The sequence below is a fragment of the Mobula birostris genome, chromosome 9 (assembly GCF_030028105.1).
Source record: "Mobula birostris isolate sMobBir1 chromosome 9, sMobBir1.hap1, whole genome shotgun sequence".
Taxonomy (NCBI): domain Eukaryota; kingdom Metazoa; phylum Chordata; class Chondrichthyes; order Myliobatiformes; family Myliobatidae; genus Mobula; species Mobula birostris.
The window spans coordinates 3,316,479-3,340,367 of NC_092378.1; the positions used below are offsets into that span (position 1 = coordinate 3,316,479).

General features: G+C 47.5%; 1 protein-coding gene across 5 annotated transcripts in view; it reads right to left on the reverse strand.

Annotated features, from left to right (window-relative positions):
* Positions 1–381: 381 nt before the first annotated feature.
* Positions 382–23,889, reverse strand: part of nr1h4 (nuclear receptor subfamily 1, group H, member 4) — a 98,000-nt gene continuing 74,492 nt past the window's right edge. For all 5 annotated transcript variants that reach the window (XM_072267376.1, XM_072267375.1, XM_072267373.1 and 2 more), the window contains 2 exons: positions 6,408–6,521; positions 382–986 (listed from right to left, as the gene is read on the reverse strand). In XM_072267376.1, coding sequence (XP_072123477.1) covers positions 748–986; positions 6,408–6,521 — 353 coding nt within the window. In that variant the 3' untranslated portion in view covers positions 382–747. The remainder of the gene's footprint in view (positions 987–6,407; positions 6,522–23,889) is intronic.

Genomic DNA, 23,889 nt, shown 5'->3' on the forward strand with positions numbered 1-23,889 from the left:
GTCCTTTATAATAGAGAATAACAGCACAGCCACCGTCGGATTCCAAGCACGGGGAACCAACAGAAGAAAGAAAATTTAACTTTATTTGTCGCATGTGTATCGAAACATGCAGTGAAGCGTGTTGCTGGTGTTGGGGATCAACTGGGGGGGCAGCCAGCATGTGTCAGCACGCATTCTGGCATGCCGACAACTCACTAACACAACCCATACGCGGTTGGGTTGTGGGAGGAAATCCACACGGTCACACAGAGGATGGACAAACTCCTTACAGACAGTGGTGGGAACTGAAACATTGTCACAGCCTGCATGCTGTAAAGTGTTATGCTAAACCATGCTGTCCACAGAAAAACAACATAAGGAACAAGCTCAAAGTGACATTGATGCGTTAAAGATAATAATAATAATAAAGATTAATTTTATTTGTCACATGTACATTGAAACATTGAAAGTTACACAAGGCCATGAAGGTTTATTTAAATAGGTGATTGGATGAATCTGGGTAAGCCTCACATTTGGTCGCTAGGGGTCAACCTTGGAGACTTGTCCCTGTTAGCACTGCATGGCCTTTCTGAGGGCTTTGGAGACGGAGACCAGCTCTCAGGTCTCTCGGTTGACATGGATAATAAATCAGCCATGATAGAATGGCAGAGCAGGCTCGATGGGCTGAATGGCCTACCACTGCTCCTGAGTCTTCTGGTCTCACGGTCATATGGTTGAGATGCCCTGCTCCTGCTGCAGGCGTGGGCCTCATTGTACGTCCCAGATCTCACAAAGGAGAGGAGTGAATTTCTGGTCGTTACTCCTCCAGGACATCAACATGTCCGCGTGGTGGTGGTTGAAGGTCCTGAGCTCAGTCAGCCTCCCCAGCAGCCGGGCGAAGTGCTGAGGGTCACCGGGGTGGTTGATCTTGCAATACTTCTGCAGGATGTCCAGCAGCGGCTCCTGAAGCCTGTCGATGGCGTCCCGATCCTTCACGTACAACCGATCTATGTCAAAGAGAAAGACGGCTGAAGATTCACAATTGTTTAATATCATTTCCAATACACACGTGTAAAGGAGAATGAAATAATTGTTACTCTGGATTCAATGCAGCACAAAAAGAAACTTAATAAGATAAAGAACACAATAATAATTTTTAAAAATGTAATAATTATTGACCCACATAAGATCACTTATATGCATAGACAGATTGTATGTCCATAAAGTGATGCTAAGCACGGGAGTGTCTGTACATAAAGTGACTGATGGGAAATGATTAACTAGTGGGTGGTTGGGGGTGTGGGGGGGTGGGTCGGTGGGTGATTGGGGGTGTGGAGGAGTGGGTCGGTGGGTGATTGGGGGTGTGGAGGGGTGGGTCGGTGGGTGATTGGGGGTATGGATGGGTGGGTCAGTGGGTGATTGGGGGTGTGGAGGGGTGGGTCGGTGGGTGATCGGGGGTATGGATGGGTGGGTCAGTGGGTGGTTGGGGGTGTGGAGGGGTGGGTCGGTGGGTGATCGGGGGTATGGATGGGTGGGTCAGTGGGTGGTTGGGGGTGTGGAGGGGTGGGTCAGTGGGTGATTGGGGGTGTGGAGGGGTGGGTCAGTGGGTGATTGGGGGTGTGGAGGGGTGGGTTAGTGGGTGATTGGGGGTGTGGGGGTGGGTCAGTGGGTGATTGGGGGTGTGTGGAAGGGTGGGTCGGTGGGTGTTTGGGGGTGTAGAGGGGTGGGTCAGTGGGTGATTGGGGATGTGGATGGGTGGGTCAGTGGGCGGTTGGGGGTGTGTGTGGAGGGGTGGGTCAGTGGGTGGTTGGGGGTGTGGGGGGTGGGCCAGTGGGTGATTGGGGGTGTGTGGAGGGGTGGGTCAGTGGGTGGTTGAAGGTGCGGAGGGGTGGGTCAGTGGGTGATTGGGGGTGTGGAGGGGTGGGTCAGTGGGTGTTTGGGGGTGTGGAGGGGTGGGTCGGTGGGTGTTTGGGGGTGTGTGGAAGGGTGGGTAAGTGGGTGATTGGGGGTGTGGAGGGGTGGGTCAGTGGGTGATTGGGGATGTGGACGGGTGGGTCAGTGGGCGGTTGGGGGTGTGTGTGGAGGGGTGGGTCAGTGGGTGGTTGGGGGTGTGGGGGGTGGGTCAGTGGGTGATTGGGGGTGTGGGGGGTGGGTTAGTGGGTGATTGGGGGTGTGGAGGGGTGGGTCAGTGGGTGATTGGGGGTGTGGAGGGGTGGGTCAGTGGGTGATTGAGGGTGCGGAGGGGTGGGTCAGTGGGTGATTGGGGGTGCAGAGGGGTGGGTCAGTGGGTGTTTGGGGGTGCGGAGGGGTGGGTCAGTGGGTGATTGGGGGTGTGGAGGGGTGGGTCAGTGGGTGATTGGGGTGTGGAGGGGTGGGTCAGTGGGTGATTGGGGGTGTGGAGGGGTGGGTCAGTGGGTGATTGGGGGTGTGGAGGTGTGGGTTAGTGGGTGATTGGGGGTGTGGAGGTGTGGGTTAGTGGGTGATTGGGGTGTGGAGGGGTGGGTCAGTGGGTGGAGGTGTACTGCTTGGGGAAAGTAACTGGTTTTGAGTCTGGTGGCCCTGGTGTGGATGCTACGTAGCCTCCTCACTGATGGGAGTGGGACGGACAGTCCAGGAGCAGGGTGTACGGGATCCTTTATGATGTTACTGGCCCTTTTCCAGCACCCTTCTGTATATTTGTCCATGATAGCGGGTAGGCTGGTGCTGGTGATGCGTTGGGCAGTTTTGACTACTTGGTGCACATTACTTCTCCGGTACACAGTAACACTGTGGAAGTTCCAACAAGGTGAGGGATAAGGTAGGGTCCAGGCAAGGATCGTTTACAGATAAAGTGTAGGCAACCAAGCAAATGAGGCCTTTGAAGAGCACAGCTTTCCTTTGGACAGCAGGGGACCAGAGCCTTTTAGCATACGGAGACAGGGTAAGGACGCAAATGAAGGATTGTAAGGTGTCGTTTATTATTCACTGGTTACCTTACTAATTGGGAAGTATTATTGGCCTTTAATGTGAAGATTCTATTGGCTATTTGAGGCCCTCCATTGTTTGAGGTCTATCTTGAATATTGCGCAATACACAAGCCAGGGCAGTACAATATGGAGAGCAAGCTGTTGCCTAGGCAGCAGACTCCCCCTCTCCACACATCTGATGAACCAAAAGCAATGGTAGACACCGATGCAGTCTGGCACCAGCGGTGTTGCAGGAGTTGCCCGTCAGTGTCGAACTCAACGTGGGACTGCCTCAGAGACTCCCGCTCCAGGTTTTTCCTTGGGTTTACTGCCAAAGCCTTCCTCATAAGATGCCAACTATCTGTCTGATATGAGCCCCACCTGCCTGAAGCGACTGGTTTTAGGGCACCAGCAGCCCGCCTTTCAGTAGAAATGGTTCTGCTGGGCTTAGTAGCTAAACCACTCCTGTCAGTAGAAATGGTTCTGCTGGGCTTAGTAGCTAAACCACACGTGGAGGCCAGGAGCTGGACATGGTTGTCAGAGGCTATTTGAGATGCACACAGTTGGGAGTATTTAATAGGTAGTGGGGGTTCATCCTTATTACAACCCCCACCCCCACCTCAGCACGACAGCAAAAACAAACTGAAGGAACCTATTGGCTAGTAACACCGGTATCATTACAGCCATGAAAATAATTAGAGGGAATGTTCTCCACAAGGTTCCCAATTGGTCAATATTTGTATCCAACTAGTAAATTTCCATATAAATATGGCGTTTCTTTATTCTGATTTCAGTGTGGTGTCAGGAGCTGGGCTGTCCTTCTCGTGCACAAGTAATTAAACCAGGATCGGAGTCAGGTTTAATATCACTGGCAAACGTCGTGAAACTTGTCATCTCTGCGGCAGCAGTACATAATAATAGAAAAAATGTGAATTACGGTAGGTGAGTATATATAAAAAACAGCAAAACTAAAAAAAAGTGCAAAAATAGAAAATAAAAAAGTAGTGAGGTAATGTTCATGGGTTCAATGTCCATTCAGAAATTGGGTGGCAGAGGGGAAGAAGTTGTTCCTGGAACACTGAGTGGGTGGCTTCAGGAGTTTAACCCCCTCCCTGATGGTAGCAACGAGGAGGGGGCAAGTCCTGGGTGATTGGGGTCCTTAATGATGGACATCACATTTTGAGCCATCACTCCTTGAAGATGACCTGGACACTGTGGAGACCAGTGTTCCTGATGGAGCCAAGTTTACAACTCTCTGCAGCTCCTTTTGATCCCATGCAGTGTCTACCCCCGCCCCAAACCAGACGGTGATGCAGCCAGTTAGAACGCCGTCCACGGTACATCTGTGGAAATTTGCGAGTGGTTGAGGAACGAGTGCAGGTTTTCAGAATCGTCCCTGAATCATAGCCTCGCCTGTGCAAGGTTGGGAGAGGGTGCCTCATACCTGATACAGACAGGGAGAGAGCCAGTGGGCAGAGAGAGGTGAGGAGAGGAGAAACCTCCATGAGTGCCCTGTGCCCCACAGGAGCGGAGATTGTACAGTGCACAGGCCACATGCAGTGTCCACACTGTACTGGGTGTACCATCTACAGGATTATCCAAAGTGCACAAGTTTGTGAATATCATCTGTTGCTAGATTGACATCTCCCCCTGCCTGTTGCAGGTGTGGGAGTCATGTTTGTTTTCCATTTAACGGAGAAGCTCGTGTTGACCTTCTGTTTCAAACTCGGCCAAAGTCAGGCAATGGACACTGGTGTCCAAAATCCATCTTTCTTATGCCCTTTCCCTGTCCAATAATCTGCCCATCTGACATTCAGAAATCATTCCCACTCCACAATGCAGGGACGACGTTGATCACAGCTGGAGGTCATGCCTGCGCTCCACAGAAAGGTTATGGACCCAGGCCATGGCATTCATCGACTCCCCCACGCACAGGAGTTTCAGAGCAGCTTTGTCAGGGGCACAGAACGCCTCTGTCCTCAGCAGCACAACTCCTTGTTGCAGAGGGTCAGGGGTCACCATTGATGGAGGAACGTTGCCCGTTGGAGAGGGAAAGATCGGAGGAACATTGTGTCAGTCATCCACAGCGGATGGCAGCTGAATGTTCGCCAAAATATTAGGGTTCTGAAACAGTTGCTGCAAGAGGTTTAACCCTTTCTTCAGACCCAGATCCCTACTATGTCACTGTTGAAGTTGACAAGACAAGGTAGGAGCAGGGCATTCTGCAACCACACACCAGCACCTGCATTCAAGTTCGAGTTTATCATTGGTCCCCGAGGTACGAGACCAGGGGCGATGTGGTGTCGCACAAGTTATGAGTCGGTGCACACTGCCAGAGGTGATGGTGTCGCACGAGTTACGACTCAGTGCACACTACCAGAGGCGATGGTGTGTTGCACAAAGTATGAGTCAGTGCACACTACCAGCGGTGATGGTGTCGCAGGAGTTACGACTCAGTGCACACTACCAGAGGCGATGTGGTGTGGCACGAGGTATGAGTCCGTGCACACTACCAGAGGCAATGGTGTGTTGCACAAAGTATGAGTCCGTGCACACTACCAGAGGTGATGGTGTCGCACGAGTTACGGGTCGGTGCACACTACCAGAGGCGATGGTGTGTTGCACAAAGTATGAGTCCGTGCACACTACCAGAGGTGATGGTGTCGCACGAGTTACGACTCAGTGCACACTACCAGAGGCGGTGGTGTGTTGCACAAAGTATGAGTCGGTGCACACTACCAGCGGTGATGGTGTCGCAGGAGTTACGACTCAGTGCACACTACCAGAGGCGATGTGGTGTGGCACGAGGTATGAGTCCGTGCACACTACCAGAGGCAATGGTGTGTTGCACAAAGTATGAGTCCGTGCACACTACCAGCGGTGATGGTGTCGCACGAGTTACGGGTCGGTGCACACTACCAGAGGCGATGGTGTGTCGCACGAGGTACGAGTGGGTGCGATGTGGTGTAGCATCTGAGCCAAAGCCACGGCTACTCCCCAGTGTTTGTCATCAGAACAGAAGCTGAATTGTGTTCGACTGCAGATTGCCTCAACTTTCATGGACTCAGGGTCCTAGACTACATATATTTTTTGTTTGTGTCTGCATTTTATACAAGCTTGAAATTTTACATGTGCTACAGTAGATGTGCCTTGTGCTGTGTGTGACTGTTGGCACTGTGTTTTGCCCCTTTTATCCCTGAGTAACGCTGTTTCATTTGGCTGTATTCATGTAAAAAGACAATTAAACAGTGAAAATACCATGAAATTTTACTTGTTGGAGAAGCACACTACATAAGAGACATGGAACAGTACAGCTCAATATGGAAATACAAAGGATGTTGGGGGAGGAGGAGGGGTTGTGGTATTGGGTCACGTGCAGGCTGAGGGTTTTTGTGTAATTTGGGATTGGGGTCCACAGGGCCTGTTCCTGCATTGTCCTGTGCTCCATAACTGACACGGGCTGTGCCCGAGAGCAGCCCCTACCTGGAGAGAGAATGGTGATGGCTGTCAGAAGACTGTATTCCTCCTGGGTCATCTTCAGCTCGCCGATACTCCGGTAGAAGTTAAACATGGGTGTGATATATTCCTCAGCGATGCCTGCGCAACACAGAAACCATCACAGGTTAGAGGCACGTCACTAACTACCTCCATTCACAATAGGCTACTGAGATGCAAAACAATTCATTCAAAGCTGTAAACTTCATATCACATCACAAGAGCAAACCAAAGGAAGGCAGGGGCGAGCATTGTCTGAGTGGACAGAGTCCGAGTGGTGACAACCCTTTGAAACTTCTGCAAAGAGAGGTTTCAGTCAGAGCAGGCAAAGAAAAGAAAAGCTCTAGGTTACTTTTTCCCCTTTATATCAGCTCAGCTCAGACAGTAGAGATTGCAGGCAGGTTAGTGCAATGTTTCTCTTGCAGGATGTGGAAAGGCAGGGAAACCTCCAGTGACCCTGACGACTACAAACATGAGAAGTGCATCCAGCTGCAGCTTCTAACAATCCATGTTGAAGAGTTGGAGCTGGAACTGGATGAACTCTGGATCATTCGGGAGGCTGAGGAGGTGATAGATGGGACAGATAGAGAGGTAGTTACACCCAAGGTGCAGAACCCAGGAAACTGGGTGACATTCAGAAAGGGGAAAGTGGTTAAGGAGCCAGTGCAGCGTACCCCTACGGCCATCCCCCTCAGCAACAGGTATATCACCTTGAGTACCGTTGGGGGAGGGTTGATCTAACAGAGGAGAGTCACAGCGGGCCTGTCTCTGGCACTGTGACTCAGGAAGGATGGTGGGAGAAGAGGCGCGCTGTGGTGACAGGGGATCCATTAATTAGGGGAATGGACAGGAGGTGGGAGAGAATGAGATTCCCAGATAGAATGTTACGTCCCAGGTGCCAGATTCCGGGATATCTCGGATCGAGTTCTCAGCACTCTTAAGTGGGAGGCTGAACAGCCAGAGGTCATGGTCCATGTAGGTACCAATGACGTGGGTAGGATGAGTGACGAGGTTCTGCATAGGGATCTGAGGGAGTTAGGTGCTAAGTTAAAGGACAGGACCTCCAGGGTTGTGATCTCAGGATTGCTACCCGTGCCACGAGCTAGTGAGGCTAGAGCTAGGAAGATTATAGTTTAATATGTGGCAAAGGAGTTCATGTAGGAGGGAGGGCATAAGGATTTTCTGTCATTGGGCTCTTCTCCAGGGAAGGTGGGACCTGTACAGAAAGGGACGGTTTGTACCTGAACTGGAGGGGTCTAATATCCTACCGGGAAGGTTTGAAGGTGTGCTGGGGGGGTTTAAACTAGAGATGCAGGGGGATGGTAACCAGAGTGCCAGAACAGTTAGTGGAGAGGTTGTGGAGACAGATGTTGGTAAGTTAGGAATCCTTAATTCGGAATCAAAAGGTTGAGCATGGTTCGACTAGTGCTGTAAGCTGCATATGTTTCGATGCATGAGGTATCGTAGGAAAGGCCGATGATAGTGCTGAAGATGAGGGAGTTGGTTTACAAACAGAGGCAATGTGTAGTGAGGAGGGGCTGATGACAGGGCAAAATTACAGTCAACAGGATGAGTTGCAACGTAAAAGGTGGGCAGAATCGAAAAGGGTGAACACAGGGCTGAAGGTGTGCAGTGTATGGCATAAGGTAGGTGAACTTGTGGCAGCTACAGATTGGCATGCGTGATGTTGTAGCCATCGCTGATTATAGCTGGGAGCCTGACCTAGCTTGCTTGGCCTGCTGAGTTCCTCAAGCATTTTGTGTGTGTAGCTGGGAGCTTAATGTCCAAGGATACACGTTGTATCAAAAGGACAGGCAGGAAGGCAGAAGAATCACTGTGGATAGAGATAAGGAACTGCAACGGTAAAAAGACCCTGAGGGGAGTTGTATACAGGCCCACAGACACTCGTAAGGATGTGGTCTACAGATCACGATAGGAGATAGAAACCGCATGTCAAAAGAGTAATGTTACAATAGCCATGGGAATTTCAACGTACAGGTAGATTGGGAAAATCAGGTTGGTGCTGGATTCCAGGAGGGGAATTTCTAGAGTGTTTACGAGATGTCTTTTTTTTAAAGAGCAGCCCGTGGTTGAGTCTAGAATCAGCTATTCTGGACTGGGTGACGTGCAATGAACTAGAATTGATTAGAGAGCTTAAGGTAAAAGAATCCTTAGGGGTAAGTGATCAAAATATGAACGAATTCACCCTGAAATTTGAGAAGGAGAAGCTAAAGTCAGATATTTCAGTATTACAGTGGAGTACAGAAGCATGAGAGAGGAGATGGCCAGAACTGACTGGACAAGAACACTGGCAGGTTGACAGCAGAGCAGCAATAGCTCAAATTTCTGGAAGCAATTTGGAAGACACAGGATATATGCATCCCAAAGAGAAGTACTCTAAAGGAAAGTGGCACAACTGTGGCTAACAAGAGAAGTCAAAGCCAACATAAAATCCAAAGAGAGGGCATATAATAGAGAAAAAAATTAGTGAATTAAAAGTTATAGGATTGAGAAGCTTTTAAAAAGCAACAGAAGGCAACTAGAAATTCATTAAGAAAGTAAAGACTGAATATGAGAGTAAGCTATCCAATAATATTAAAGAAGATACCAAAAGTTTCTTCAGATATACAAAGTGTAAAAGAGAGGTGAGAGTGAATATTGGACCACTGGAAATTGATGCTGGAAAGGTTGAAATGACAGACAAACTGGATAACTTGAATTTTGCGTCAGTCTTCACTATAGAAGACAATAGCAGTACGGTGGAAGTTCCAGAGTGTCTGAGGTCAGAACTGTGTGAAATTGCCATAATTAGAGAGAAAGTTCTTGGAAACTGTAAGGTCTGAAGGTAAGTAAGTCACGTGGATCAGATAGTGTACACTCCAGAGTTCTGAAAAAGATGGCTGAAGAGATTGTGGAGGCATTAGTAATGATCTTTCAAGAATCACTGGATTATGGAATATTCCAGAAGACTGTAAAAATGCAAATGTCGCTCCACTCTTAAGAAGGGAGAGAGGGAGAAGAAAGGAAACTATAGGCCAGTTAGCTTGACCTTAGTGATTGGGAAGATGTTGGAGTTGATTACTAAGGATGAGGTCTCAGGGTATTTAGAGGCACATGATAAAATAGGCTGTTGTCAGCGTAGTTTCCTCAGGGGAAAATCTTGCCTGACAAATTGGTTGGAATTCTTAGACAGGATGTGCTGACATTGGATAGGGTTCAAAGGAGGTTCATGAAAATGATTCCAGGATTGAATGGCTTGTCATATAAAGAATGTTTGGTGGCTCTGGGACTGTATTCACTGGTATTTTGAAGAATGAGGGGTGACCCATCAAATGGTGAATGAATGTGGAGAAGATGTTTCCTATGGTGAGAGAGTCTAAGGCCAAAGGATATAGTTTCAGAATAGAGGGACGACCTCCTAGAACAGAGATGAGGAGGAATTTCTTTAACCAGAGGGTGGTGAATCTGTAGAATTCTTTACTACCGGCAGCTTATATCACAACCACAGATTCGGCAGTGCAGTAGGTACGGCAATTGCGCTTGTCAAAATGCACATGACAGCTAATTATTATTTAATTATGATAGTACTTAACTCCATACTTGTGGTCGTAGTGCTTGTTGAGACTCAGACAGAGCACAGCAATGCTTTGCTGCCTGCTTGCATTGGCCTTTCCTGAGAAATTGGACTGTCGAGTCAACTGACTCTGAAGACAACTGGTAGTTGTTTAATATTTAGATGTTCTTTTGAGTTTCCCGTTTGAGAGTTCTAGTTAACGGCCTTGTTTGGCCTAGCGTTTATTGTTTTATTTTCCCTTTAACACTGTTCACATTAAAGTTTATGAACTATTAACCTGCTTCAGTGTCTCTCACTCCGCACTTGGACCATGTCCGAACCTGGTGACAGCTTTGGAGGCCAAGTCTTTATGTATACTTAAGGCAGAGGTTGATCGATTCTTGATTGGTCAGGGCAAGAAGGGATATGGGGAGAAGGCAGGAGATTGGGGCTCCGAGGAAAATTGGATCAGCCATGATGAAATGGTGGAGCAGACTCGATGGGCCAAATGGCCTAATTCTGCTCCTACATCTAATGGTCTTATGGTTTTATGCCTGTCACTCCTGTGCTTGTTTACTTGTACTGTGGGAGGGGTGGTACTGAGGGAGGGTCAAACTGTGGGAGGGGGTGGTACTGAGGGAGGGTCACACTGTGGGAGGGGTGGTACTGAGGGAGGGTCAAACTGTGGGAGGGGGCGGTACTGAGGGAGGGTCACACTGTGGGAGGGGTGGTACTGAGGGAGAGTCACACTGTGGGAGGGGATGTAATAGCCTTACATTAATGCCAAATTACTGTGCCACACCTATAACAACAGGTTAGAACTGTACTTGACCCCGGAGGTACGTGCTTTCAGACTTTTGTATCCTCTGCCCTTCAGGATGGGGTCGAAGAGAACCTTTCTGGGGTGGGTGGGGTCTTTCATTATGCTGCTTGCCTTACTGAGGCAGAGAGACGTGCAGACAGAGTCCATGGAGAGGAGGCTGGTTTCTGTGATGTGCTGAGATGTGTCCATAACTCCCTGTGCATTCCTGTGGTTACAGTTAGAGCTGTTGCCATGCCAAGCCCCGATGCAGTTGGATTGGAAGCTTTCTATGTTGCATCAATAAAAAATAGTAAGAGTTGATGGGGGACTTGCCAAATTTCTTTAGCCTCTTGAGGAAGTAGAGGCATGGGCAAACTTTCTTGGCCATGACAGGCTGTTGCTGATGTCCATTCCAGGAACGTGGCTCCTACAACGTATTCCCGCCAACCCCCTTTTGGTTCCTCCCTGTCACCCATACACAAGGGGGCAACTAACTCACTGACCCAACGCATCTTCTGATGGGGAAGAATTTGGAGCACCCGGGTGTCAGGACTGTTCCGGCTGTCACCCAGCAGCCTGCACGTGCCGGTACCTCCCAGTCTCCACCAGGTTACTAGGATTCACTTTCCTGGCAAGTACAGGTAAGTAAAGAAATGCAGAAGAATTTATGAAAACTATACATAAACAGAGACTGAGAAGCAATCAACGTGGGGCCACTCCAAAGTAGATTCACTGAAGTAATTCTTGAGATGAGAGGGTTATCTTATCAAAAGAGACTGGATAGTTTGTGTTTGTACTCTCTGGGGTTTAGAAGAATGAGGATGACCCTCCTCAGACATCACAAATCCTCAGGGGGTTTGACAGGGTAGATGTTAGGATGATTTCTCTAGTGTGAGGCTCACAAACCAGGGACATAACCCCTGGGTAAAGGCCGGTCACTTAAGGCTGAGGCCTGTAGAAATATTTTCCCTCAGAGGGAGGGGAATCTCTAGAATTCTCTGGTCCCGAGGATGGTGGAGGTTGGATCATTGGATGGAGGGCTGATATCTCTCTTCCCCTCACTAGAAAGAGACAGAGCCTGCCTGAGGTGTTGAAGTGTTGGGACGGACAGTCGTGTTTGATGGACTCTAGACCGTGGTCTCTGGGGGCTTTGCTGTTGCTTGAATGGTGGGTGGTGGGAGGTTGATGTTTCTGCTGGATCAAGGGGGGGGGGGTTGATGCTTTTGCTGGATCAAGGTGGGGGGGGATTGATGCTTTTTCTGGATCATGGTGGGGAAGGTTGATGCTTTTGTTATTGCCTCTGTGTGGGAGGGGGAAGGGGCTTTGAGGTTTAATGTTTTCTGTAGATCATTCTTTTTTTGCTTTGTGAATGACTGTGAAGAGTGTGAATTTCAGGTTGTAAACTGTAGGCACAAAATTGAACCATAGAACCATGTTGAAGGTGGGGAGGGATAAATATTTGAAAGATTGAGGAATAGAAGGAGGATAGGAAATAGGGAATGGGGACTGGTTGATGGGGAACTGACATGCAGTTTAGATCAGCAGTGATCATATTGAATAGAGGGGCAGTTGTTCAATAACAACATTTAAAAGGCATTTGGATAATTATGTGGCTAGGAGGAGTTTTGTCAGGCCTGTTCCTGCTGACATCTCCCAGCCTGCACATACCGGCACCTCCCAGTCTGCACCCAGCTGATAGGATTCACCTGTCACTCATTCCAGGCTCGTCACCGGCAGCCTATTTAACCCCCGTTCTCACACACAGACTTTGTTCACTCATCGAAGAAGCTGATCACAACCAGTTGCCCCGACCTTTCCCTCTCCCTGCCTAAAGTTTACCTTGTTGCCTGTTGTGTTGAGTTTCTGTTCTCTCTTGTTTTGTGGTTCCACATGGCTTGCTATTTTGTTATTTTGTGGTCTATTATTAAAGTTATTGGTCATGGCTGAATCATCTCCATCACTCAGCTTTTGTATCAAACCTCCTCTACATTTCCTGACACAGTCATGGGAAGAACCTGCAAACTCTGCACAGACAGCTCCGTATGTCAGGATGGAACCTGGGTCTCTGGGACTGTGGGACAGCAGAACTACTTGCTGTGCCCCTGAGGAAACACCCCCTTTTGTAACGCTCTCCTGAAGACATTGCCCAGTGGTCTGGTTCAAATCCAGCTTGTGGCCCTCATCACTGTCCTTCCCCAGAAACACTGCAGCTTCCAAATACCTGCAGGGAGTACATTTGTCATGTTACTGTGGCTCGGTGTATGCCCAGTGCCGAGGCATCACTGCATCCCTGAGCAAGGACGCCAGGTGGCGTCACCCCACAGTGATTTCCTGTCACCTTCTACCTGCTCCCAGACAGTACAAGTAGTGGGTGAATGGCCTCTCACTGTGGAACAGAACAACAACCACAGGGGAACTATACACTGGTTTACTATACACCATTGGGATAAGTCTATAGAGTCTCTCAAAAGCAGAGGTGGAGGAGTATGCCTCATGATCAACTCTTCTTGCTGCACAAATATATCAGTGCTGTCCCAATTCTGCTCACCGGACCTGGAATATCTAGCGGTTAAGTATCATCCTTTTTACCTACCACGGGAGTTCTCTGGGGTCATTCTGGTAGTGGTATACATTCCACTTCAGGCCAATGTCAATCAGGCTTTAGATGATCTGAGTAATGGGATCAACATGCATGAAACAGCGCATCCTAACACCTTCACCATCGTTTTGGGAGACTTTAACAAGGTCAGTCTGGAAAAAATCACTAAGCAATTACAATCAACAGATCACTTACAATACCAGAGGAAACAACCCACTGGACCATTGTTACACCACCATCAAGAATGCCTACCGTGCTATTCCACACCCTCACTTCGGGAAGTCTGATCACCTGGCTGTACTTCTACTCCCTGAGTATAGGCAGAGACTGAAGGCTGCAGCACCAGCAGTGAAGACCAAGAAGGTTTGGACAAGGGAAGCACAGGAGCGCCTACAGGACCGCTTTGAATCGGTGGACTGGACTGTATTCAGGGATTCGTCTTTGAATCTGGATGATAATGCTGCAGCTGTTACCGACTTCATTAAAACCTGTGTGGATGAGTGTGTGCCTACAAAGACTTACAGTACATTCCCAAACCAAAAGCTGTGGATGAACCAGGAGGTACGTCGTCTGCTGAAGGCTAGATCAGTGGCATTCAAGTCTGGCCACCCAGGTCTGTATCAGAAAACCAGGTATGATTCGAGGGTGAAGAGACAATTCTGAACGAGATTGGAGGCGATATCAGATGCACAGCAACTCTGGCAGGGTCTGCAAGACATTACTTCCTACAAAGTGAAACCCCATAGCCTGAATGGCAGCGATGCTTCACTACCAGATGAACTCAACACCTTCTGTGCACGCTTTGAAAGGGAGAACACAACTACAGCTGTGAAGACCCCTGCTGCACCTGATGGCCCTGTGATCTCTGTCTCAGAGACCGATGTTAGGCTGTCTTTAAAGAGAGTGAACCCTCGCAAGGCAGAAGGTCCTGATGGAGTACCTGTTAAGACTCTGAAAACCTGTGCCAGCCAACTAACGAGAGTCTTCAAGGACATTTTCAACCTCTCACTGCTACGGGTGGAAGTTCCCACTTCCTTCAAAAAAGCAACAATTACACCAGTGCCTAAGAAGAATAATGTGATCTGCCTTAATGACTATCGCCCGGTAGCACTCACATCGACAGTGATGAAATACTTTGAGAGGTTGGTCATGACTAGACTGAACTCCTGCCTCAGCGAGGACCTGGAACCATTGCAATTTGCCTATTGTCACAATAGGTCAATGGCAGATACAATCTCAATGGCTCTTCACACGGCCTTAGACCATCAAGACAACACAAGCTCCTACAACAATAGCTCAGCATTTAATAGCATCATTCCCACAATCCTGATTGAGAAGTTGCAGATCCTGAGCCTCTGTACCTCCCTCTGCAATTGGATTCTCAACTTCCTAACAGGAAGACCACAATCTGTGCAGATTGGTGATAACATATCCTCCTGGCTGACAATCAACACTAGCGCAACTCGGGTGTGTGCTTAGCCCACTGCTCTGCTCTCTGTATACACATGACTGTGTGGCTAGGCATGGCTCAAATACCGTCTACAAATCTGCTGACAATACAACCATTAGTAGAATCTCAGGTGTTGTCGAGAGGGAGTACAGGAGTGAGATATGCCAACTAGTGGAATGGTGTCGCAGCAACAACCTGGCACTCAACGTCAGTAAGGCGAAAGAGATGATTGTGGACTTCAGGAAGGGTAAGATTAAGGAACACATACCAATCCTCATAGAGGGATTGGAAGTGGAGAGAGTGAGCAGCTTCAAGTTCCTGGGTGTCAAGTTCACGAGAATGAAAGGGTTAACGTGAGGAGCATTTGATGGCTCTGGGTTTGTACTTGCTGGAGTTTAGAAGAATGAATGAAACCTATTGAATATTGCAAGGACTAGATAGAGTGAATGTAGAGAGGTTGTTTCCTTTAGTGCAGTGGGGGGAAATCTAGGACCAGAAGGTACAACCTCAGAATACAAGGACGTCCCTTTGGAACAGAGATGAGGAGGAATTTCTTTAGCCAGAGGGCAGTGAATCTGTGGAATTCATTGCCACAGATGACTGTGGAGGCCAAGTCTTTGGGCATAATTAAAACGGTGTTTGATAGGTTCTTGATTAGTCAGGTCATCAAAGGTTACAGAGAGAGGGCAGGAGAATGGGGTTGAGAGTGAAAATAAATCAACCATGATTGAGTGACAGAGCAGACTTGATGGGCCAAATGGTCTAATTCTGCTCCTATGTCTGATGGTGTTATAGTCTCACTACATCATGGGCACATCCCTTCCCACCATCAACAGTACTTACAGAGAGTGCTGCTTCATAAGGCAACATCCATCAAAGAGCACCATACCATCTTCTCACAGTTAACATCAGGCAAGAGGTACAGAAACCGGAATGTTCCTCGCCTGGCGGTGAGGGTCATTACCTTCCTTCAACTATCTTGTTCTTGAACCGACCAGCACAACCCTAATCACTACAGTGCAACAACAATGTGACCCTTTTGTTCACTTCGTACTAAAACAGGCTTTTTTTCTGTTCAAATAAAGTTTTCTACATGTAAAAATTTGGTAACATTTCTTTAATTTTTGTGAATACCGCTTATCTGATACTCCGTGCCTGTAATACTGCTGTAAGTAAGTTTTTCATTGTAGTTGTGCAGATGGCAATAAACTCAACACAGAATATTGGAGGAATGCAGCAAGTCAGGCAGCATCAACGGAGAGTGATAAGCAGTAAACCTGGGAGCAAACATTTGGGCCATGAATCGTGTTGCTCAAGATTTCAAGAATCTGCAGTATCTCTTGTGTTTCTAATAAACTCAACTTTGAATTTCGAGATGAGATCCGAAGCCCCTGCAGTTGTCATAGAGACCAGCAGACGGCAGTGATTACTGTCATTCCAGCCTGCATCCTGCATCGCTGGGATCTAACTGGATCAACATTTTCACACAAGTTGTCACTCAGGATGCCAGTTCAGTAAAATCCCTGAAACAGCCGTGATGGTTGAATAACTATAAAACAATCTCCAACTGTTGATCAGACCAATATCTCGACTTTCAGATAATACTGCAATTTGTAGGTGTACAGCGGATGCAACCTCATTGCCTCTTCACGCGGCCTTGGATTCCCTGGACATTACGAATACTTACGTCAGGCTTCTGTAATCTTTATTGATTACAGTTCAGTGATTAATACAATCATTCCTACAGGTCTGATCAAGAAGCTCCAAAACCTGGGCCTCTGTACCTCCCTCTGCAACTGGATTCTAGCCTTCCTCACCGGAAGACGGCAATCTGTGTGGACTGGAAATGACATCTCCATCTCCACTGATGCACATGTGCTTAGCCCACAGCTCTACCGTCTCTACACCTATGACTGCACAGCTCAAATGCCATCTATAAATTTGCTGACAATACAACTATTGTTGGCAGAATTTATGATGGCGAGGGGAGGTGTACAGGAGCAAGATAGATTAGCTGATTGAGTGGTATTGCAGCAACAACCCTGCAGTCAACATCAACGGGGAGGGATTGTCGACTCAGGCCTAAGAGGCCAGCACTGGGCATTTTCATGCCTTACAAGGTGCGGAACAAAAGACTGTGTGGCGTGCCACTCCTCACACAGACTAGAGCAATGTGTGGATAAGTGCCTTGCTCAAGGACACAACACGCTGCCTCAGCGAAGGCTCGAACTGGTGACCTTCAGATCACTAGACGAAAGCTTAAACCACTTGGCCACATGCCCACATCAATAAGACCTAAGAACTGATTGTGGACTTCAGAAAGGGTAAGGTGAGGGAACACATACCAGTCCTCTTTGAAGGATCAGAGCGAGCGATTTCAAGTTCGTGTTTGTCAACATCTCTGAAGATCTATCCTGGGTCCAATACATCTATGTAGTTATAAAGAAGCCACGACAGTGATTATATTTCATTAGGAGTTTGAGGAGATTTGGTAGGTCACAGGATGGCAATAGGTTGCGAGACATAAACTCAGTCAGCTCTATCATGGGCACCAGCCTCTGTAGCATCCAGGACATCTTCAAGGAGCAATGCCTCAAAAGGTGGCATTCATCATTAAGGTCTCCCATCACCCAGTACGTGCCTTGCTCTCACTGCAAATTTTCAGGGGCAGCTTTATATATATACAACGCCTATAAAAAGTATTCCTCCCTCGCCCCCGGAGGTTTTCATGTTTTATTGTTTTACAACATTGAATCACAGTGGATTTAATTTGACTCTTTTGTGTCAAAGTGAAAACAAATTGGTCTAAATGTATTACATTCATTAAACACAAAATAATTGATTGCATAATTACTCACACCCTCTTCAAGTCAGTATTTAGTCGATGCACCTTTGGCCGCAATTACAGCCTTGAGTCTGTGTGGATAGGTTTCTATCAGCTTTATATATTGAGACACTGCAATTTTTCCCCACTCTTCTTTACAAAACTGCTCAAGCTCTGTCAGATTGCATGGGGATCATGAGTGAACAGCCCTTTTCAAGTCCTACCTCAAATTCTCAATTGGATTCAGGTCTGGACTCTGACTTGGCCAGTCCAGCACATTAACTTTGCTGTTTTTAAGCCATTCCTGTGTGGTTTTGACTTCATGCTTAGAGTTATTGTCTTGCTAGAAAACAAATCTTGTACCAAGTCACAATTCTCTTGCAAACTGCATCAGGTATTGCTCCAGGATTTCCTTGTATTTTGCTGCATTCATTTTACCCTCTACCTTCACAAGCCTGCCAGGGCTGCTGCTGTGAAGGATCCCCACAGCATGATGCAGCCACCACCATGCGTCATGGTAGGATGGTGTGTTTTTGATGCTGTGTGGTGTTTGGCTTACGCCAAACATAGTGTTTAGTCTGATGGTCAAACAGCTCAATGCTGGTTTCATCAGACAACCTGCCTCAGAGTCTCCCATGGGAGTTTTTCTCATCAGTGTTTTCCTTTTTGCCACTCTCCCATAAAGCTGCGACTGGCAAAGCACCTGGACAACAGTTGTATGCGCAGTCTCTCACATCTCAGCGGCTGACGTTTGTAACTCCTCCGGAGTTGCATAGGTCTCTTGCTGGCCTTCCTCATTCGTTCCCTTCTTGCACGGTCACTCAGTTTTTGAGGACGGCCTGCTCTAGGCAGATTTACAGCTGTGTCATATTCTTTCCATTTCTTGATGATTGACTTAACTGTACTCCAAGGGATATTCAGTGACTTGGAAATGTTCTTGTATCCATCTCCTGACTTGTGCTTTTCAATAACCTTTTCGTGGAGTTGCTTGGAGTGTTCTTTTGTCTTCGTGGTATAATTTTTGCCAGGATACTGACTCACCAGCAGTTGGACCTTCCAGATACAGGTGTATTTGTACTACAATCAATTGAAACACCTTGACTTTCCCTTTGGAGATGTGGAGGTGATCTCCATTTAACTAATTATATAACTTCTAAAACTGATTGGCTGCACCAGTGATGATTTGGTGTGTCACATTAAAGAGGGTGAATACTTATACAGTCAATTATTTTGTGTTTTATATTTGTAAATAATTTAGATCACTTTGTAGAGATCTGTTTTCACTTTGATACAAAAGATACTTCTGTTGATCAGTGTCAAAAAAGCCAAATTAAATCCACTGTGATTCAATGTTGTAAAACAATAAAACATGAAAACTTCTGGGGGGGGGTGAATACTTTTTAGAGGAACTGTATATACTTACTGTAATTTACAGATTTTTTAAATTATGTATTGCAATGTACTGCTCACACAAAACAACAAATTTCACGACATGCCAGTGATATTAAACCTGATTTGGATTCTGATTCTAAGATTTCAGATTATCTTTAGTCAGAGAGTGGTGAATTTGTAGAATTCTTTACTACCGGCAGCTTTGGAGGCCAAGTCGTTATGTATATTTAAGGCAGAGGTTGATCGATTCTTGATTGGTTGGGGCATGAAGGGATACGGGGAGAAGGCAGGAAATTGGGGCTGAGAGGGAAATTGGGTCCAACATGATGAAATCGTGGAGTAGACTTGATGGGCCAAATGGTCTAATTCTGCTCCTGTATGTAATGGTCTTATGGAAATTTGTTAACTTAGCAGTAGCAGTACAGAGCAATACATGATAAATATAGAAAAATAAATAAGCTAATAACTCAATTACACCAAGTATATATGTATATTAAATAGTTAAATTAAAAAATAGTGCCAAAACAGAAAAAAAGTGAGGTAGTGTTCACGGGTTCAATGTCCATTCAGGAATCGGATGATAGAGGAGGAAGAAGCTGTTCCTGAATCACTGAGTGTGTGCCTTCAGGCTTCTGTACCTCCTACCTGACTGTAGAAGAGGGCATGCCCTGGGGGCTGGGGGTCCTTAATAATGGACGCCACTTTTCTGAGGTACCGCTCCTTGAAGATATTTTGGATACTACAGTTGCCAGGAGCCAAGATGAAGCTGACAAATTTTACAACTTTCTATAGTTTATTTAGGTCCTGTGCAGTAGCCCCTCCCCATACCAGACAATGATGCAGCCTGTCAGAATGCTCTCCCCAATATATAAAGGTTTTTGAGTGTTTTAGTTGACAAAGCAAATCTCTTCAAACTTCTAATGAAATATAGCCACTATCTTGCCTTCTCTATAACTGCATTGATATTTTGGGACCAGGTTGGATCCTCAGAAATCTTGACACCCAGGAACTTGAATGCTCACTCTCTCCACTTCTGATCCCTCTGTGAGGATTGGTATGTGTTCCCTCCTCTTACCCTTCCTGAAGTTCACAATCTGCTCCTTCGCGTTACTGATGTTGAGTGCGAGGCTGTTGCTGTGACACACTCTACTAGCTGGTATATCTCGCTCCTGGGAATGGAAAATGCTCCCAGAGAGGATACATGGCTGTAGGGGCGGGGGTCCGGGTAAGCACGCGTGTGGCCTCCTGGTGCTCCTGGTGTGGCCTCCTCTATATCGGTGAGACCTGATGTAGATTGGGAGACCACTTTGTTGAGCACCTACTGTCAGAAAAAGCAGGATCTCCCAGTGGCCACCCATTTTAATTCCACTTCCCATTCCCATTCTGATATGTCCATCTATGACCTCCTTCATTGTCGTGATGAGGCCACACTATATTCCGTTTGGGTAGCCTCCAACCTGGTGGCATGAACATTGACTTCTCTAACTTACGGTAAAGACCCCAACACCCCCCTGTACCGTTTCCCATACCTTCTTCCCCCTCTCACCTTAACTCCTTGCCCACTCATCGTCTGGTGCTCCCCCTTCCTTTTCTTTCTTCCATTTCCTTCTTTCTCTTTCACCAATCAACCTCCCAGCTCTTTACTTCATCCCTCCCCCTCCAAGTTTCACCTATCACCTGGTGTTTCTCTTTCCCCTCTCCCCATCTTTCAAAATCACGCCTCAGCTTTTTTCTCCGATCCTGCCGAAGGGTTTCGGCCCGAACCGTTGACTGTACTCTTTTCCATTGATGCTGCCTGGCCTGCTGAGTTCCTCCAGCATTTTGTGTGTGTTCCTTTGCAAGTCATACCTGGTTGTCTTGTACAGAGCTGGGTCACTAGACTTAAATGCTGCAGATCTAGCCTACAGCAGACAACGGCTTTGGCTTTGGGAGTGTATAAGAAGTTTTCATAGGCACGCCCTCATCCAGACAGGCTTTAATGAAGTCGGTAACAACTGCAGAATACTCAATTAGATTTGAAGATGAATCACTGAATGCAGTTCAGTCTACCGATTCAAAGCAATCCTGTAGGCACTCCTGTGTTTCCCTTGTCCAAACCTTCTTGGTCCTCACTGCTGGTGCTGCAGTCTTCAGTCTCTGCCTATACTCAGGGAGTAGAAAACCAGCCAGGTGATCAGTTTTTCCAAAGTGTGGACGTAGAGTTGAAAACACAGCAGTATCCCTGATCGGCAGCCACGTTTCCTTCGAGGAGTCCAACAAGAACTACAGCCACAATTAGCATTGTTTTCATCAGTTTTAAGCAGCGATAGATTGTTCAATCCCCTTGAAACATCTTTATTAAATGTACAGACCTTGGAAGCAGTTGTGATTCTCAATATTATTTAAACACAAGAGATTCCACTGATGCAAGAACTCAAGAGCAGTCCTGTTGAAGGGTCTCAGCTCGAAACATTGACTAGTTATTCCTCTCCATAGACGCTGCCTGACCTGCCGAGTTCCTCCAGCACTCTGTGTGTGTCACTACACGGACTTTACAACCTCCTGCGGTTTGATTGGAAGTTCTAAATCCTGAGCATATCAACATGGAGCTGTAGACACATTGGCAGATAAGTGCCTGGGGTGGGGGGGGTGGGGGGTAGTTGAATGACATAGGAGAAAGTGAGTGGTCAGTGGTGTTGTCCAAATCAGTTGTGGAAATGGTCCCTAACTGGCGTGGAGGTCATCGACATGGGACAGAGAGAGTGAAGAACTCTCAAGGAGACTTGGAAACTGTTGTCTAGTTATTGTCACCTGCTGTCAAACAGATGTCTGTATGAGTGTACCTCTGTGGGGGGGGGACAGGGACAGAGATAACCCCTCTGTGGGAGGGGCAGAGGCACATAAAGCCCCCAATGTGGGACGAGCAGGACTGAGGGAACTATTCCTTTCCTCAACACATAGAGTCATAGAAAAGTACAGCATAGAAACAGACCCTCAGCCCAACCAGTCCATGCCACACCATTTAAACTGCCTACTCCCATCAGCCTGCACTGGGACCATCGCCCTCCACACCCCTACCGTCCATGTACCCATCCAAACCTCTCTTAAATCTCGATATCGAGCTTGCATGCACCACTTGCGTTGCAGCTCATTCCAACTCTCTGAGTGAAGAAGATTCTCCTTTTGTTCCCCTTAAACATTTCACCTTTCACCCTTAACCCATAACCTCTAGTTGTAGTCCCATCCTCCATAACAGCAGTGCAATGACTGGAGACGAGTATGATGTTCTCCTAAGGGGTGTCAGTTGGTGGGTCCTCAGGCAGCTATAGAGGCTGATCTGGTAATGTTAGGGTGTATTCCCTTAATGGAATACTCCTGTGAGTGACTTTGTTTAAAGTGGGGAGGCTGATGCTTGGCAGCCACCACACTGTCCTTGGGCAGACTGGGGTCAGGGTCCAGTGGCCTGGAATACAAGATGACTGGGGACCTTTCACTGCTGTAGCCTTCCTCCCCCTTCGCTGCCATTCTGATGTGACATCATCGTCCACCAACTCCACCGTACAAGTCTTGGTTGGATCATCATTTGTCTGGAACCTCTCCCTTGACCTTACTGCCATGGGTGACCCCACCAGGAGCTCGGTGCCAGACAGCTAAACTCCTGAAGCCATTGCTCTCAGAATCTCAGGGACTTGGAAGCCACTACACCGTGACAAGGTGGCAATCCTCAGAGAAGGCCTCAACACAACCGCGAGAGATCCAGGGCAACACACAAAATGCTGGAGGAACTCAGCAGGTCAGGCAGTATCTATGGAGAGGAATAAACAGTCGATGTTTTGGGCCGAGACCCTTCATCAGGATTTCCTTTCCTCTCACAGATGCTGCCCAACCCACTGAGTTTTTCCAGCTGACCTTGTGTCGCTTCAGACTCTGGTGTCTGCAGTCTTTCTCACGTTGCCGTACCACCAATTTAAACTCAGGGCGAACTTGCAAGAAGAGCTCTTTGTGGAATGCCGTCGTCAGGTTGAAGAAAGGCCAGTGACAAATGAAAGGTCGACATTTTGAAAACCTTTGAAGTCCCCCAGTGCTCACAGTGAGCAATACGGGGTTACCTGCTCAGTGCTCACAGTGATCAATACGGGGTTATCTGCTCAGTGCTCACAGTGATCAATACGGGGTTACCTGCTCAGTGCTCACAGTGAACAATACGGGGTTATCTGCTCAGTGCTCACAGTGATCAATACAGGGTTACCTGCTCAGTGCTCACAGTGATCAACACAGGGCTATCTGCTCAGTGCTCACAGTGATCAATACAGGATTATCTGCACAGTGCTCACAGTGATCAATACGGGGTTATCTGCTCAGTGCTCACAGTGACCAATACAGGGTTACCTGCTCAGTGCTCACAGTGATCAATACAGGGTTATCTGCTCAGTGCTCAGTGATCAATACAGGGCTATCTGCTCAGTGCTCACAGTGATCAATACAGGGTTATCTGTTCAGTGCTCAGTGATCAATACAGGGCTATCTGAGTGCTCTGATCAATACAGGTATACCTGCTCAGTGCTCAGTGATCAATACAGGGTTATCTGCACAGTGCTCACAGTGATCAACACAGGGCTATCTGCTCTGTGCTCACAGTGATCAATACAGGGCTATCTGCTCAGTGCTCACAGTGAACAATACAGGGTTATCTGCTCAGTGCTCAGTGATCAATACAGGGTTATCTGCTCAGTGCTCAGTGATCAATACAGGGCTATCTGCTCAGTGCTCACAGTGATCAATACAGGGGTATCTGCTCAGTGCTCACAGTGATCAATACGGGGTTATCTGCTCAGTGCTCACAGTGATCAATACAGGGTTACCTGCTCAGT